General features: G+C 34.9%; 6 protein-coding genes across 6 annotated transcripts; 4 read left to right on the top strand and 2 right to left on the bottom strand.

The window, feature by feature from the left end:
* Window positions 1-707: 707 nt before the first annotated feature.
* PHYBLDRAFT_188799 (hypothetical protein) lies at window positions 708-3,435 on the top strand (the record flags this gene model as incomplete). The annotated part of the gene is made up of 6 exons (XM_018439563.1): window positions 708-774; window positions 944-976; window positions 1,185-1,189; window positions 1,354-1,476; window positions 1,556-1,759; window positions 2,039-3,435. 6 exons carry the CDS (start codon window positions 708-710, stop codon window positions 3,212-3,214), a joined length of 1,608 nt encoding a protein of 535 aa, XP_018286109.1. The 3' UTR covers window positions 3,215-3,435.
* Window positions 3,436-3,518: 83 nt separating this feature from the next.
* On the bottom strand, window positions 3,519-4,858 carry PHYBLDRAFT_136524 (hypothetical protein). Its single transcript, XM_018429794.1, has 3 exons — window positions 4,591-4,858; window positions 4,438-4,530; window positions 3,519-4,290 (listed from the first exon to the last, which is right to left on the bottom strand). The coding sequence occupies exons 1-3, from the start codon at window positions 4,763-4,765 to the stop codon at window positions 3,626-3,628; spliced, it is 933 nt and encodes a 310-aa protein (XP_018286108.1). The 5' UTR covers window positions 4,766-4,858; the 3' UTR covers window positions 3,519-3,625.
* A 1,332-nt stretch (window positions 4,859-6,190) lies between these two features.
* Window positions 6,191-8,202, top strand: PHYBLDRAFT_136523 (hypothetical protein). Its single transcript, XM_018429793.1, has 10 exons — window positions 6,191-6,272; window positions 6,343-6,364; window positions 6,490-6,500; window positions 6,585-6,646; window positions 6,747-6,813; window positions 6,914-6,980; window positions 7,104-7,119; window positions 7,216-7,253; window positions 7,415-7,650; window positions 7,727-8,202. The coding sequence occupies exons 1-10, from the start codon at window positions 6,240-6,242 to the stop codon at window positions 7,811-7,813; spliced, it is 639 nt and encodes a 212-aa protein (XP_018286107.1). The 5' UTR covers window positions 6,191-6,239; the 3' UTR covers window positions 7,814-8,202.
* A 1,394-nt stretch (window positions 8,203-9,596) lies between these two features.
* PHYBLDRAFT_69141 (secreted ribonuclease T2) lies at window positions 9,597-10,910 on the bottom strand (the record flags this gene model as incomplete). The annotated part of the gene is made up of 7 exons (XM_018442056.1): window positions 9,597-9,819; window positions 9,895-9,941; window positions 10,031-10,139; window positions 10,286-10,426; window positions 10,476-10,494; window positions 10,604-10,729; window positions 10,781-10,910. 7 exons carry the CDS (start codon window positions 10,908-10,910, stop codon window positions 9,597-9,599), a joined length of 795 nt encoding a protein of 264 aa, XP_018286106.1.
* A 2,903-nt stretch (window positions 10,911-13,813) lies between these two features.
* On the top strand, window positions 13,814-14,324 carry PHYBLDRAFT_173559 (hypothetical protein; the record flags this gene model as incomplete). The annotated part of the gene is made up of 2 exons (XM_018437057.1): window positions 13,814-14,126; window positions 14,206-14,324. The coding sequence occupies 2 exons, from the start codon at window positions 13,814-13,816 to the stop codon at window positions 14,322-14,324; spliced, it is 432 nt and encodes a 143-aa protein (XP_018286105.1).
* A 1,795-nt stretch (window positions 14,325-16,119) lies between these two features.
* PHYBLDRAFT_173558 (Homeodomain-like DNA binding domain-containing transcription factor) lies at window positions 16,120-17,128 on the top strand (the record flags this gene model as incomplete). The annotated part of the gene is made up of 3 exons (XM_018437056.1): window positions 16,120-16,186; window positions 16,600-16,696; window positions 16,744-17,128. The coding sequence occupies 3 exons, from the start codon at window positions 16,120-16,122 to the stop codon at window positions 17,126-17,128; spliced, it is 549 nt and encodes a 182-aa protein (XP_018286104.1).
* Window positions 17,129-18,327: the final 1,199 nt, after the last annotated feature.

Here is an 18,327-nt window from a genome sequence, read left to right as displayed (position 1 = left end):
ATGTTAAGCAAAATAAAGTCTAGTTAGTATTTTATTTACCATATACAAAAGGGTAAGCTTTGGATTATTGTGTTAAGTATTATTCCCTCTTGTTTAAGAACTTGGATAATAATGAAAAGCCACATGAAATGAGAGGTATTTATAGCTGAGGGTATTAACACAATTTATTCACGGCAAGAGCAACAATAACAATAACAGTATCAGAATGTGAGGGAATAATTTATTTATTCTTAAGGGTTAAAGTATAACGAGTATATTACACGGGAAAATGAGATGATCGTGTCTTGGTAACTAACAATGACAGGTAAGCAGGGGAAACCAAAAAAGAAACAAAGTGTTTACAATGTGTTTCTGTTTCTGTTTCTGTGTATTTTCTTTTTATTTGCTTTGTTTGTGGTCTGTCGTCTCCGAGTTCTTTTTGGACAAGTGTGTAGATGTTGACTATGGCCAGAAAGGCTATTTGTTTCTTCTACTGTCTCGGGCGTTTGTGGGAAATGGGAGATTGCACCCGGTTCTCGGGTTGATTTCTTGCGGGAAACCTTGCTGGGAGATTTAGATGCTCTTTTTCTTTTTGTTAATTCCCTAGTTTGAAAACCCCTTCATTATTCAAGTGTGTATCTGTAGTATAGAAAGAAAAGTATTATTTCAATTTGATTGATATATCTTATTATAAAGATCGATATTTGGCTTGGTAAACTTGTACAAAAATGATTCTTGAAATAGATGATGAAACAATCAGCTTTAAGGTGCTTCGGTTAGCTGTTATCAGTCCAAGTAAAGAGATAATCTTTTTGTGCTATTGTTATTTATTTATTGTTTGTGATAATGATTAAAATAATTCCTCCATTTTAGCTTGTACTCCATAATATTATTGTACTAATTTTGGATTTCTAGATGGAATATTCGTCTTCACTTTATATTTTGTTTATTAAATTTTGACTAGCTCTTCACAGACAATGGCATATGAAGTACACAAGTAAGGAGCTAGGCATGAAAGGGGAGTCAAAGCAGACAAGTCAAAAGGGGAAGGAGAAATAAAGATATAGAAGGAGGGAAGTAAGGGGTGAGATGATGTGAGTGGATAGTCACACGAGGATCTTATCGTTTGAGTGCATAGACCTCATGAGGATGTCTATATCAAAGATCTCTATTGGTTACAGTGTGTATTCTTTTTGTCTTATCAGTAAAAGTAAAAAAAAAAATATAGATAAGAACCAAAAATAAAATAGTAAAAAGGCTGGTTGTTGATTGATTGCGGACTTGAAGGGTTTTAATATTTCAATATTTTCAACTTTAATTCTCTTCTTCTTCGTTTCCACCTCAATTATATCACAAATACCAATGCCAAAAAAGAGCCCTTCGTTTGTCATATTTTCTGGAGGTTCTGCTTGCAACCACATTATCCGAGCATTTCATGAATCGCCCGGTCAAGATGTATCATATGTTTTGGGAGTGTCTGACAACGGCGGTTCCACAGTAAGCCAAAAACAATAAAAATTTCTGTATCTAGTCTTAAAGAAAACTTACTAACAGACTATATCTTCTTCATTATTAGAGCGAGCTATTGAGAGTATTAGGTGGGCCAAGTATTGGCGACCTGCGTTCTCGGCTTCTCAAGATGATGGACCTTGTAAGCGATCAACCATGCGTTGAGCGCACAGCCATCAAAGAACTCTTGTCCTACAGACTTCCTTCAAATATACCCGATCACCTCGTGAAAGATGAATGGACAAGCATTGTAGAAGGACGCCACACGCAAGTATCAACACCAATAATATAGTTTTTGAGACCTAGACTACAAAACAAGCATTCAAGCATTCAAGCATTCAAGCATTCAAGCATTCAAGCATTCAAGCATTCAATCATTCAACCAACCGATCAACCAACCAATCAATTAATTAATTAATCAATCAATCAATCAATGAAATCAAATATACAAGCCAAACCAATCCAATTCAATTCAATAGATCGATCGGCTAATATTAATTTTATATATGTATATGTATATAGACTTTGGGATAATATCCCTATAGAAAAGAAAGAAACAATTCGTGGGTTCCTCACTCTATTCAACTTTGAAATCCTCAAGCGTGCCCACAAACAATTTAACTTTTGCAACGGAAGCATCGGCAATTTCTTTCTCACGGGTGCCCGTCTCTTCCTTGGTTCCCTAGAAGCAGCAATCTTCCTCTTGTCAGCGATTACGGGAATTCAGTCTGATAGAGCCAGTATAGTTCCTGTCATCAACACCAATCACACTGTCACCATTGCAGCCTTGCTGGCAGACGGAGGCACACTTGTCGGCCAATGTGAAATATCACACCCTCCCAACAATCCTGCACCAGATACGCCCGGTGGACGACGAAAGAAGTACCGAACAAACCCAATCGATGCATTTTCCTGCCTTTCCGAGGAAGAAGAGATGTACAGGATGAATGTGGCCAACACAAACCTCGTGTTTTCAAAATTCGCAGACGAAAAATTAGAGTCTCCCATCAAACGCATCTTTTACATGAACGACTATGGACAGGAGATTTACCCCATTCCCAATCCAAAAGTCATTTCTCAGCTCTCGACAAAGGAGACCCTGGTGTACTCCATCGGCTCTCTCTACACCTCTGTCTTGCCCTGTCTAGTCCTGCGTCATGTAGGCAATGCTATTGCGCAGTCGTCCTCGTTAAAGCACAAGATATTGCTTCTCAATGGGTCCAATGACCGCGAGACAAGCGATTACAGCGCTTTGGATTTCATATCAGCAATCACAAACGGGCTTAACGAAAGTAAGAAGATAGACTGTCGACGTGCATTCTACCAATCCTGCGACGAGGAGCCTGATCTACTACTCGAGTCTCCTCTGGTTCTCCCCTCAAGCAGCTACTGTAGTGTGAGCAGCAGCAGCAGCAGCAATAGCACAACCTCAAGCTGCGGGACTATATCCCCAGGTTGTTCTCCACGCCAGGGATCTGGTTCAGGCTCTTTCGAGCAAGCCGAATACCCTCCTTTCCCTAACCACCTGTTTTATCCCAGCCCACCCTCTGCCTTTATCACTCATCTAGTCTATCTGGACAACTCGACAATACCAGTAGATAAAATTGCCATCCAAAAATTAGGTATACAGCCAATATGTATCCGCGGAACCCTTTCCGGCACAGGAGAACCTGTCTATGATGAAACCGCGGTTTCCAACATAATTCGACGCATTGTACATAGTTGAACCACATACACACACACACACACATACATACATACATACATACATACATACATAATTACATACCTACATACATACATAATAGCATATCTTATTCATTTATCTTTCGCCTTTCTCTTTATCTATATGTCTATCTTTATACTTATACTTATACCTATATCTTTATCTACATCTACCTCTTTTTCTTTATCACAAACAAATAAAAAATAGAAGCAGGTTCGCATAAAAGACACGCCCACACCTCCATTACTATTAACACTACCACTATCGTTACTCAGACTCACTCATTTTATACGTAAATATAAATATATACAAGAAAAAAGAATTCTGTTGTTGTATTTGTTGTTGTTGTTGAGAGAGAAAGACTGAGAGGAGAAGGAAGGGGAGAGGGATAGGATTTGTTCTTCTTTGTTTTTATGCTTCTGCTTCTTCTTTCTGAGCTACCTCCGTAACCTCACTACCAGTTACGGGCAAAATACCTTCTCCTTGAAGGTTTTCAATCTTGTTATCAATGAGGTTGTGGAGTGCGATAACAGAACGAATGAGACTTGAAAGGTAGATCATCAACAGCTGGTCGTTTGTCTTGACACTAAAGGCGCTGACCATACCCTGAGACTCCAGACTAGGCAAGAGATTAAAGATATCCTGAAGGTTGTAGATGATCTGGTGGTTCACGGGCAGCTTTCCGGCCACAACCTTCTGGAGGTAATCTCTGATTTCTTCAAGACGGCCCTGAAGACCAGACAGAGATCCGAGCTGAGCGTGGATTCGGGTAGACAAAGTACCGACCGCATTGTCCTTGATGTCTCTCAAAAGATGCTCCACACCAATCTCTTCTGCTTCTTCTGCCACAATTTCGGACGAAATGTGCATGAATGTCTTTGTGGTAGCAGTGCCATCATCCTTGATTTCCTCAATAGCAAAGTAGGCATCGGTGGGGATCTCGGCTGCCTTGGGCTTTACGTCTACGATAACCAAAACCGGGTTGGGTGTATAGCGCTTAAAGAGTTCATTGATCTCCAAATCCGATGCACGCAACTTTGGTCCACTATGATACCATCCAATCATCTTTTCCTTGGCTAAGTAATTTTTTTTTTTAAAAAAAAAAGCATGATTGCAATGATGAGATTATGTTTGCATAGATCACACATCCCGTGCCTGTAACTTTTTTTTATATATTTTGCTTCTGCCGCTTTTGTAATATATATATATATATATTTACTCACCATTGACCTTTTTGAACATGTCATTCATAGCCTCGACATAATTGTGATCCAAGAACCACACAGAGGGATCCTTTTCATCTTCTTCGAATGGGACTAAGAGTATAAAATGTGAGATTATTGGCTTTCTTTATATATATATATATATTGAATTACCCGCAAAACTGTTGGAGACATTCACAATCTTGCCCTTTTGCTGGCCCAAAAGAACACCGACAACTCTCTTCTTTGAGCCAGTGGCGACTCTGTTGTAATGGTCAGTTGCGGAAAGGAGCACGAGGGGATGGATGTGTGCTGTTGTTGGTAATCCGCTTGATGTTGTGGCAGGCATTCTGTATAAATATATGTGTATGTGTATTCGTGTGTGTGTTCGTGTATTATTATTATTATTTTTTTTAAAAAAAAAAGAGAATTTAAAATATATATTTAAAAAAAAGGTCAAGATAGAATAGGCTTGCGTAGGAGGGTCTCTTTGGGACGCGTCGCTTGAGTGTGACATCATTGGTACTTTCCAAAAAAGGGGAAAATGGTTTGCGGTCTTCTTCTCCCCCCTCCCCATTTCCTTTGCTTTGCTTTCATTTACTTTATTTTACTTTGCTCTCTGTGTGTCTTTCTTTGTGTCTTTCTTCTTTATTTTATAGATAAAGCACATGTCGATAGCAATTCTGTTGTTTTCTCTTTAGTAAAGATATCTGTAGTCATTACTCCATTTTTCTTTTAAGATAAAGAAATAGTAATATATGCACTCACATACAAGCTATGTAATTTACTTGTCAGAGTATATTTAATATTCTAATGCGTGAATTAGTATAAGATATTCATTATCATTATTTGATACTTAAATATATATATTGAAAATTGGCCTTTATTTTCAGGGCAGGTCATTTAAGCTGAACTCCTTTATATATCTATATGTATATTGTCTCCTTTACATCTTTGTTGATACAATGCAACATGAGATAGAAATAAATAAATATGCGCAGTATGCATATTGGTGGCGTTTATCATGCCTGATAATACCATGGCATGAATTATGGCTATAAATGAGAGCTTTATTGTTATTATCATTTGCTTGTCAATATTAGCTTAGTTATCTATTGATTGATTGAGTAAAGAAAAGAATGAGTGCATAATCATAATATACATACCTACCTACCTACATATATGATCGATCTTTTTAAATAAATAAATGAACATTATTATTGTTTCCTAGACATAGGTATATAACAGTGTCAGCCATTGATTACAAAAGCACCCATTTGAAGCAGTCAGAAAAAAAAAAGAACATTATTTGACAGTAAGTAAAACAAGACGTATGCAGGATGTGCATTACTTACTGCCCTTGACCACCCCTTTATAAATAAGATGAATACGTATACACTTATTCATAATTCACTACAAATAGATACATACAGAATAAGGATTATCTATAGTGTATGAATCTCATAATCGTTACTACTCTTTAAACCTCGAATAAATTTCTCCCAAACTGTATATTGCTTTTCTTTGGAAGCCCATCATATTCCCTCTAAACGCTCTCTTCCTATATAAGATAGCGGTGATCCAAAATATGGAAAAAGAGAGAAGGCGAGGGGGATGGGGGGAGGGGGGGAGACGTAGTGATCCCTGAAAAAAAAATCAGAAATGGCAGGTGGCCAGAGACAAATTGAAAGTGAAAGAGGAGGGGGCTTACACAAAAAAGGATGATTAACTCTTTCGTTTCAACTGTTTTTCTTCTTCTTCTTCTTCTTTTTTTCTTCTTCATTCAATCATCCATTTGCCATCTTGTAAGTAGATAAACGACAATGGCCAGCTACAGTTACAACTACATTATAAAGGTAAGTGTCTCGGTTATAATAAGTGATGGCTTCTTTTATTTTGATTCGCATTAATAAATCTGAATTACAGTACATTATCATTGGCGACACTGGTAAGCATTCCTTTCTTTCTTTCTTTCTTTATCTTTATTTCAAGCATTATACATTTTATCTTCAAATCGTTTCTCAACTCATTTATTTTTTATTTGTGTGTGTGTGTGTGTGTATGCATTACTAGGTGTTGGAAAGGTAGATAATACAGATGTCCAAGCAGTATGATTTTTTTTTGATAACAAGTCTAAAAAATATATACACAAAAAAATATCCTTCCAGTCATGTCTTTTGCTACAGTTCACTGACAAACGATTCATGCCTGCACATGACCTGACCATTGGGTAAGTCAGATTGACTGACCTTGAGAAGTTGTGTGTACATACACACACACATACACACACATATATATATATTATCCCTGACTAAATATAACTTATACAGTGTGGGTTTTGGCACACGCTTTGTGACAGTCAATGACCAACAGATTAAGTTGCAGATTTGGGATACGGTATGATATAAAGAGAGAATTACAGAGAAGATAATAGAGAGGAACAATTATAGGATTATCCCTTTTTATTTCTCTCTCTTTTAACATAAAATCTCCATAGGCTGGTCAAGAGTCTTTCAGAACCATTACGCGAAGCTATTATCGAGGAGCAGCTGGAGCACTTTTGGGTAAGGTGTATTGTCTTCTTGGTTTGGACTAACAACAAGAAGTACAGTAATACTCATTTTTCTTTTTTGGTCAAAAACACGCACACATTATATAAATATATAAATATGTATTCATTTACTTAGTATATGATATCACAAGGTAAAAATAAAGAAAAAATATATGATGAAAGTGGCCTGGTTTAATCGTCAAACTTTATATGTATATATATATATATAAAATAATAACCCCAAAAAGACGCGACACATTTGAGAACCTCTCGACTTGGCTTGAAGGTAAAATAGAATAGAATAAAATAAAATAAAATAAAAATTTGGAGCTGTTGCACGAACAATCGGGAACAACCTGGGCATGGACATGAGCTAATTTTGTTTTGTTGTTGTAACGTTCTTGCTTTGCTTTCTTTAAAATGTTGTGCCACTTTTGCTATGTGTAGATGTTCGTCAACATGCCAACCCTAACACAGTTATTATTGTGATTGGAAACAAGAGTGACCTGGATAACAAGAGACAGGTTAGCCGTGAAGAAGGCGAGAGATTCGCCCGGGAAAATGATCTGTTCTTCTTGGAAGCATCTGCAAAGTCTGCAGATAACGTTGAAGAAGCATTTGTAAAGACAGCACAATCTATTCAGAAAAAGATCCAGAGTGGTGTCATTGACCCAACAAGTGAGGTACAAAGAAAATGAATTTTAGATGAATTTTAGATGAGCTTTTTAATTTAATTTGATTTGATTTGATTTTAAATAGCAAAACGGTATCAAGTTGGCTCCCCTCTTGGGTGCCTCTTCTTTGCCTTCTGCCAACTCTTCTTCAAGCAGCGGGAAATGCTGTTAAGCAAGTGAATTGGAAACACGCAAACTCTCGAATCCCAAACTCACACACGCCCACGCGCATGCACACACCCATACAACCCACCCACACACCTATCTTGTTTACTCCATTTTTTCTCTCTCTCTATCTCTCTTTTCTTTATAATCTACTTTAGACCCTTTCACAATCTCAATCTCAGTATCTCCCCTTTCTCTTTGCCTTCCTCCCTTTCTCTTCTCCCCCTTCTCTTTTGACTTCTTTACCTTTCTATATATATCTCTATATATTCTTTTTCTGTTCTTATTTCCTTCTCTATTTGTCCTTGACATGTAAAAAAAATCACACGCAAACACACATACACACACACACAAAACAAATTAAGGAATATCCCATTCATTTTCTTGCCTATGAAACAGTCCAAATGTCAATTGTTGCACTTTTCTTTCACCTTTTTTTTGTGAGATCCAAAGAATCATTTACATCTTGGAATGCTATTCTCACGCAAATAAATATATAATAATAAAAAAAAAAGGCACACGCAAAAAGAGGGTTTAAATTTGACAGCAAAATGGGAAACATTGATAATAGAGGAATTACTAATGATCCCCCCACTTACTCTCTATTCAAGAGATATGGATAAATTAGACCCGGTATTACGAGATTCTTAAAAGAAAGAAAGAAGTAATGAAATATTGACTGGCTGACTGACTGATTGTTAAACAGAAAAACAATAATTAACAATACACTTGCTTTTGTGATATTATGCTTAATTATAACACCTTTTCTTTTTCTTTTTCTTTTTTGTATCTCAAAGCTACACACCAATTTTTGTGCTATTCAACATATATAGATAAATTAGTCTTTTGTGCACATATTGTTCTTTTTTTTATTAACAGAATCAATACTTGACAGTGGTGACTTTGTGTGGCTTTCCAAAAGCTTGAAGTCTGTTGGTACAATAGCCCATTATAATGGAGGATATAAAGTTAGCATCATACTAAAAATATATGTAAATCTAAACAAGTATTGTAAGTATCAATTGAATCCTGGTGCTTTAGCTAATTAAATATGTGTGTCATAACCTAGCCTTTGATAGCCCTCTAAAAGGCTGATACCTGTATTTCTTTTTTTCTCTATCTTAATATCAATCTTTAATATCGTTCTGTTTCAATTTCATGAAAGAAAAGAAAAAAAATCATAATATAAGCCAAAGGTAAACAAACAATGTCAGCTGTAAATCAAAACTAAAATAATGTAGTAATGGTAGTAGTTTTTGATCAGAGAAACTACATCTACTTTGGATATCTTATTTAAAATACAACACTTTTTTAATGTATTGATTGACGGGACTATTTAAGAAAGTCTGCTTTAATGGTTGAACTGTATATCACTCAAGCCGTTCAAGAAACACAATTCTGGTTTCAAGTTTAAAAGTACCGAATAGTAAAAATCTTGGTCTTTCTCTTGTATTTCTATATACGTATACTTTACCAGCTGCGAGTTCAATCTTGGCTGTATAGCAAGTATTCTGTTGCTGTTTTTTTTTTGCTTTAAAAGTAAAATATAATGTGATGCCATGTCATTCACTAATACTATCTGTGCACAATGAAAGTGCGTAACAAATATCAGGATAATCCCACGTTTTGAACTATATATTTATATGTCCTACAGATAGATAAAGTCTCTCTTTTTTTTTGATAATTGACAATATGTTTCATAACAAATATATATAGCAAAAGTTACAAAATATTTGCGGTTTATTATCGATTGATTATTCAAGACATTGGTGAAAGATTTCTTTGGGTTTCTAGTACTTCTTTGGATACCATACAGCACCTCTGCAGTTTCCTTTCTGGAATGCATCGGTGATCTTATATTTGTCACGCCCTTCAACATAGAAGAACATCGACACTTCGGACAGCTGGCCCTTGCGATCACAATCCATCTTGATCTTGGCTCCAACGTATTTCTCAAGAGGTTCGATCATAGTCTGTACATTATATGTCTGTCCTGGAATTACACCTGCCAAACTATATCAATATAAACATAAAACAAAAACTTTGTTTAGTTCAAGGTGTGGATATAAATGTATATTCTTTAGTTACTTGAGAGCACCAAACAAATCATAGTAGTGACGAAGTTCCAATGCTTGCTGGTAAAGGTTGTATGAATCATTAGTATATATTAAATAGCAATATAAATTTTTATTTTATTCTATTTTATCTTATTTTATATTGTTACCTTGAAATAGGCTGTGACGTCTTGGTATTTTGTATATTCTTTACCATAGCACGAGGGCCTGAGAGTACTGATACATGTACCATGTTTATTCCACTCATGCGACCAGAACCTAAATCAATCCCCGAAAGGAAATGTAAGATTATTATTATTATTATTATTATTTTCTTATTCTTCTTGTGGTCATAATCAAGTGCCTGAAAAGAAAAAGAAAAATGGCGCGTAGATGACGCACTCTCTATGTGTATATTAACATACCAATTATTATCTCCTTTGTAACTTGGCCAAAATGTTGACATTTCAGAGTGTAGACTAGGATCCATGTCACGCACAATGTTTCCTATGTTGTTGGCCACTCGACTGCGATCACATCCATTACCTGGTGCTCTTCCACCAGAGCTAAAGAAAGACTTGTTATTACGGCTGTTATTATTAACTGAGAGCTTACCATGTATCTGGCCACAAGCCTATCAAGAACACATAAATGTACATCAATACATGAATATCCAGAGAAAGTAGAATCTCTCTCAAAGATAGACCGAATTTTCTTTTTACGTCTTTAGCCTTTAGTCTTACCATGAATAGTGAATTCTTTATCTGGACCAAAGCCAGGAACCCATTGTAATGTGAGAACTACCAGCCCATATTTTGGAGTACAGCAAGAATCGACTCTTCCATTCCAATGGCACGACAGCAGTGTATCTAAACGCAGATAAGTAAAATAAGATGCAGTTAATAGCAGGCCTTACTTACTATTGCAAGACGGGGCTTCGTATAAATTCTGCTCAAAGTAGTCTTCTTCCTGGAAGACTTGTTGAGATGCCTGGAAAGCAGTTGCTGTCAGTGCGGATGTGAGTATGAGTCCGAGAATTGAACGGAGCATGGTTCTTATGTGAAGTAAATATAATTCAGAAAGATAATGAAAATTCAAATTTATATAAATATAAATATAAATATATATATATATATATATATATATATATGTAAGATAGGTAACTGTCACGAGTCCAATTATTTTATTTTAGGCTTTATCTTTATATATATATGCATATAATATAATATAAAAAAATCAAGGGGGGAGAGAGACAGAAAAAAAAAAGATACAAAAAAGAAAGGATTCAGATAAGTTACTTGAGCGGATAAGTTTAGGTCGCCATTTGAACAGATCTATCACCCCTTGTTTCCATATAACCAGGAGAAATTGATATATATATAACATATATATATATATATATATCTTTGTCTATGTAGATAGTCATCGAGACCATTTTGAGTGAATTGAATGCCAATAGGATCCTTTCAAAATATGTGCCTATATGTTTATGTAATATTCTAGCTCTCTGGCTTTCTAGCATTAACGTCTGTTTTAACCACACAAAAAATTAAGCCATTTGTTTGGTCCACAATGTACCACACGTACAAAATCAAAATGCGCCAATTGGACAAACATATACACTACTGTAACCTAAAATTAGGCACTAATTATATTTCTTCTAAGCACCTATAAGATACTACACTGTAGATAGATAATTCAGTAGCTAATACAATTTTTGAAATGGTATTGGTAATGCCGTATACATACATATAGGTATATGCATATCTCACCCTTTAGAATTAGACAGCAAACCTCTTACAAGAGATTTGAACAAAGTAAATCTTGCTATAGAGAAATGTACACACACACACACACACAACGCATATTTATATTATTATTTTTTATCATAAATAAAATCTTGTTGTTGTTGTTGTCCTGTAATTGATTTTATGGTATAAACCTTCTCATTATATTTCTTATGTATGCGTGGCTGCATTGTTAATCTCAGTAATATGTGGGTAAATTAACCTTTTCTCTCTTTTCTTTTTTTCTTTTTGTTCTGGGATACTTTATTTAACTATTCTAATATTCAAACCACCATAGCTTAGGGTTTAAAGTGAACAAGTTAAATACAGAGTTTGGCATTAAAAATATCCAAAAAAAAAAAAGACTGTCTGTATCATGTGCAGGCTATGACAATTCATTATAACTATTTGCCTCGTCATTGACAGCTTTAGCAGTTAAGAAATCTAAACACTGTAGTCAATCAAATGTAGGAAATGGCATATTTTAATGCTCCGAGCACTTGACTACACTTGGTGCAGAAAGACTAAAAAGTGCAAAATTAGTTCAAATGCATATTAGATAAAAAGTGTTCATAAAACCATATCTTCCATTAGGCAAACTTATTTTATCGCAGATTTTTTAGCTCTTGGACTCTGTGACCCATCTCGCCCCCCAAGAGCACGATCTTCTCAATTTAATTGACAGTGAAAGAAGACTAACCAGTCAGACCCGTTTGAATATATATATATATATATATTGGAACTTTTTAGTCTGTCCACACAAACTATGGAAAAAAATCTACAGGTAGAATTCGAAGGACTTGCAGCTTTTACCCAAAACTCTTACCTTTGACAGATCCGATATTTGTTTACTAAATTGTGGATCCTCTAAACTTATTTTAGTATCTCGAGGCAATTCTTCTTTAGATTCTTCACCTTTATAACGTTGCTTCTAATAAACAATACTGAAAAGAAAAGGGATCCTTAAACTGGCACTTCAATACAAGATACTTGTATTGAGATGATTTTAGGAATGACTTTTATTCAATAGTTCATATATGACAAGATGTACAAGTGTTTTTTTTATCAAATCAAATTAATGGTTTGTCGTTTTATGATATCAAATATCTTTCTCAGTCTCTTTAAAGGTTAAGTGGTTTCTTTGGTATTAAGTTAAAGAAAAATTACTATATTGTAATGGCAAAAGCACAGTATCTTTTAAGCACTTGTGCCTAAAAACAAAACAAAACAAAAACCGACATACAAATTAATCATGTCAATGAATTGGCTGTAAGAACGAAATATGAAAATATGTCTTTTTTATGATATTCAGGTCTTGTTTACTCAATATACCATATGTCTGGCAGCTCACTTTTAAGGACTGTAATATAAAGACTGTCTGCACATCTTTGTCGAATTATCTTTATACAGAATATCGAAGGATGTATTTTGTAATGTATCAATTCTTGGTAATTCTTATTTAAATTCGAATCACATTTTGCACTGTGAATATAATTGTACACATGTGTATGAAATAACGAATAGAGGATACCAATTATTAATTAATATTCAAAATACAAAATCGTCTGTAAATAATTATACTTGTTTCATAAATCCATCCAAATTGAGCTTTTTTTGGGGTACAGTCTGTGTAAATACAATGAAAACCTTACTTGTGTTTTCAACCTATACCACAACTTTTCTGCCTATCTTTCTAACACGCATTTCTTTATTCCTCATCTCTCATTTCTTTTCATTTTCTTGCATTTCCTTTCTTTTTCTCATTCCAATACATTCTCTTTACAATTTCCATGGGATTAGCCAAATTCAATAATATACAATTCACGACATCGGCATTTTCAAAGACTATTACGACCTACTCAATATATACTTTATAGAAAGTAACAGCCTCTAAAGTTAACTATGGTTATCGATACTACGTCAAAATATACAAATATTATTTTATTTATTTTCAGATTTATTTGACTAGATTATTTTTTTTCCTATAAACGAGGGTTCCTAATTACAACATTAACCTCTTCAATCAAGTAAAAAGAAATATTTAAAGGCTTGTTTTTTTTATTGGAGACGATACTAGTTAAAAAGGACTTTATTTATCTATTTAAAGATATACATATATACATACATAAAGAAACTATTTTATTCTATTTGATTGAATTTCACTTAATGTTCTTTTACATGAGTAAAGGAATAAAAAGCATGACACCAAGTTCTTTGTCCCCGCATTACGCGGCTCAATCTCCTTCAGGACGTAAACCTGACTTGGTAGCGAAGGAGGTGCTGGAATGGTGGCAAACCAACGGAAAGCACCCGTTCATCCAGCCCCACATCTCGTCACCGAGTAATGTGGGTGCGAACTCGCCAGAGAACTTACCACTAGGTGATAAGGTCCAGCTCATTCGACTACCAGTAGCTTCACCGTCAGCCGTTAAAGAGTTCAGTCAGGTTAGCAGTGAAGAGCCAGCACATCTCACCACAGGTTAGACCTCCCTCCCCCCAGCATCATGATTCCACATTGGCGATGCGATGTACACAGTAGTCCTTCCAAAAATGAAAAGAGACCATGCCCCACGACTTCTCAGAATTAACTGAGCTGGCGAGTAACAACTTTCACTTTCCGATGCTTGTAGCATGGAAGAATCTCCCTGCAACGGTCGCAAGAGACGCCTCACTATGAAACCGGGACTGTTGTTGCTCAAGGAGAAAATAAACGACGCGCGTTGGAGGAGGTCTATAAGTAACAGAAATTTTTTTCATCTGCGATTAAAGTTTACGACTGCGCTTTTTGTCAGTCTTAGATGTCCACGTCAGAGCAAACGTGATATGGCTATATATTCTTTTTATTGGGTTTGTGTAACTGTTCTAAGGTAGAGTAGACAGCTAATAATATTGAATTAGATTACTAGAGAAGATGGCTTTTTCAAAGTAAAGCAAAGTAAAGCAAAAAAGCAAAGAAGTAAGGAAAGGTTCGGTTTTGATCGGTGTAGCAATAACTTTCAAAGTGGAGTACACGTTTCTATAACAGCGATATGTAGGTTACTCTAAAGTGGTCTGTGCGCTTCTTGTGCGAGAACGCAAGAAAAAGCTTTTATTTATTTCGCTTGTATAAAAAGACACAAAAAGAACCCAACAGTTGCTAGAAAATAAACCCACATATATTTCAAAGCAACATTAAGTAATAACGTCGATATAAAAAAAGAAAGCAGAAAGTATATATATAGCTGACATCTTCAATAGGAAAAAAAAAGATAAGATCCCAGAGCTTCTGCTAAGAATTTGACTGGAAAAGTTTCTAACTACACCTTCAGATTAGTCAAAATTAATGTCAATTTGGTTGCGAGCAAGATTGAGTAATTGACAAAAGTAATACTGATTTTACGACAATAAAGTCTTAGTGCTTCATTGAGATATACAGTCAAGGTTATATTGGTAATTCTACCTACATATAAATAAGGTAGTTACTCCAGCAAAAAATATAATTTACAAAGAAATAATACTATAAAATGATGGTATTACTTTTAAAGGAGAAAAACATTACTTGGTATCAATATATCTCTTTCTATTTAAGCTTGCTCTTTTTGTTTTGCTTTTAATACTTAAAAGCTACAGAGTTTTGAATGTAAAGATTGAAATTATTTTAAAAAGAATATAATTAGTTTGCATTGTAATTTATAATAATTTTTACTTGATTTTAAGAGCTTAGATTTTGAAAAGAAGAAGAAGAACGAAGCACTTGTATACTTTTGACAAGATATTTGAAACATCAGTACAAATACATCAGGATTAATCTCACAAAGTTTGAAGAAATATGTGTGATTATATATTAAAGTTTTTAGCCTTTTAACCAAACAGATCATAATGTTGACAGACACTTTTCTGTGAATCAAAGCTTTCTTTTCCACTTTGTTTGTAGAACGTTGGCTTTTGTAAAAAGCAAACTGGATCGCTCTTTTTGGTATTACAGATTAATTTCACGACCAGGCATTTAAATATGAGATAAAGAGGTGTAACCAGCACTCGATAGAATCTCATGCTTGGAAATCATTTAAGTTATATTCTATAACTTTAAGATATATACCAATACACTATTCTGGTGGTTTCTGCTGCTGATAATTTTGTTGTTGTTGCGGTTACGTAAAATGAGAAGATGGGACTGGCTACGCAATAGAAGCACAGGGTCACAGAACTTCTTTTTATATGTTTTAAGCTCGTCTTTAATAGGCCCTTAAACTTGCTGGTACCTGGGTACTACCTTTAAAGTTCCCTTTTGGGCTCTTCTTTACTAACAGAAAGCTTCACTACTTTATTGTTCTTCTTCATGCATAAAGCTTGCTTCTCAAAGGATTGACGCATAGAATGAGTGTATATATAATAAGCCACATAGATATCACACACCAATAGGTGGAGTTATTCTATTGGACAATTAGTGTTTATGTCATATCTTGCGTATTCACTCATACGTGTATAGAAAAATGGGTCTTCAGTGTGAGGGAGAGAAGCTTAGTCTTTCTCACAAACACAACACAGATAAATGGTCATGTAAGTAGCAGACTCCTTAAATAAAGTACATTTCACACATGTGATGCTAACTATGATGAATATATTAATGTAATTTGTAGTAATGTTGCTTTGGCATTTACCCAAACGTCTGTGGCCAAGCAAAAAATGAAGGCTATCACAGAATAATACTGATGTAAGTAAAAATCTCCTGAAATATAGTGCTTCCTTCACCGATTTACCAATTTTTTCAAAAGTCTGATCATATGTTAGAAAGATTTTGGGCGCATTTTTGAGATTAAATTGACCAGAAAAATAAATTCTATTTGGTCAACTATTTGAAGCTAATTTAACCTATTTTTTTTTTTACTAATACTTTAACCACTTATTCAATATATTTTAACCAGAATTTTGAGCCTATAATTTTTCTTTAACTATGGATATCTTTTGCAAAGACGGTAGAGGTAAAATCGTTGATGAGTCGAGAGAAGATGCGCCTTCTTTTGTTGTTGATCCCTCATTCCATTTGACTAATTTGAGCAATTTGCGCAAGTACATAGAAAATAAAAAGGTCATTACTGAAGTTGAGACACCCATAGATACAGAAATGAGGACAGACAGAGATATCTCTACTATACCCAACAAAAGTTAATGAAGCCCACAGAAGCAGCAAACGTTGCCAACGTTAATCCTGAGACTGGACGTAAATGGAAAACTGCTTACAATAAAGATCCAGACAAGCAAACTCCAGTTAAAAAAACGAACCGTGCATCAAACTGTCCAAAAAGTCAGTTAGGGGAAGAACACAAGACCTATCTGACCAACTTTTACGACGATAATCCAACTGCTACAATCCAAGATGCTGTAGAAAATTTGGTCAAAAGCTTTGAAGGATTTACAATCAAAAAAATCCAAAGTTGTAGAGATTATGAAGGTATAATGCAATCTTACTCTCAAGGTTGTCACACGCCACCCGAAAGCTAGAAACTTTGATAAAATTAGTATCACTTAACCAGCAATCTTACGGGGATGACGTTTCCTGATGAGGCGCGATGTTTCCATTTAATCGGACTCATTAATTGCGACTACCTGTCCGGGACCCGGTATCTTTAATCCTTGAGGGTAAAATAGTGTGTCCTGAAAATGTGCCTTTCGTTCCTGCCAATGTAGTTGTTTCTGTGAACACATTGCTTCAATTTCTCTTTTAATCATCCAATCTCCTAGACTAGCTCTTTAACTCTTATGCTTTTTCTACTTTCTGCTTTCTGCTTTCTGCTTTCTGCTTTCTGCTTTCTACTTTCTCATGTGTAATTCCTTCTCTTTGTTTCTTCTTTTAATTCTGTTTTTTCCTCCTTTCTCTGTACGTATTAGCTTACTACCTTGCCCCCACACTTTGTGTGTTTATCTATCTCTCCCCAGCCATCTAACTCTCATTATTGTAAGATTCATAGCCTGTATTTGGGCAACTTCATAATAAAGTACTGTCTCATGCAAAAATCAGATCCTGTATAATCAATCAGTAGTTCTGAATTTAGTTTTGACAATAAAGAAATAATGATTGGTCACAAATACACTGTATCAATAACCATTGATGTATGGTGTATTTTCTTAATAATCGTGTTGTAAATGAGTATTGACTACTGCTGTAATTGAGAATAAGTCTGAAGGAAATAATATAAGGCCTCAGCTATTCCAGTCAAAGGTGTCTACCGATTACTTTATTATTTAACACACAGGTTTAGCATGCATGATAGTGATTATATTTCATATGATGATATCACCATAATATGGGATACATCAGTGGATTATTATAAGCATAATTATAACTCATAAACACATTTACTTTCGATGTTAATACTTCATTGGGACTACACACATTTATATAATTAATCATACATTAATTATCCCAAGATCACGTTGCTCTGATTAAGGCTCAGATAGGATCGATTACCTGACCCCAGTCATATAATTTTCCCAATCCAAAACAATATAAATAGCAGTAGTAGTTCAGTGTAGGAACCTGGTCAAACTTTGATACAAAATCTTTCTCAATAAACAAAACCTACACAAGTTCTCACGAATCTTCGTTCCTAATTTCAAATCTTGAATTCTTCCTCTTAAAAACTTCTTCAACTTCAACCACCACAACATTTTTTTTCGTGAACTACCATGAACCCCTCTGC

The sequence above is a fragment of the Phycomyces blakesleeanus genome (assembly GCF_001638985.1).
Source record: "Phycomyces blakesleeanus NRRL 1555(-) unplaced genomic scaffold PHYBLscaffold_26, whole genome shotgun sequence".
NCBI classification, from domain to species: domain Eukaryota; kingdom Fungi; phylum Mucoromycota; class Mucoromycetes; order Mucorales; family Phycomycetaceae; genus Phycomyces; species Phycomyces blakesleeanus.
This window is presented reverse-complemented; position numbering and strand designations above follow the sequence as displayed.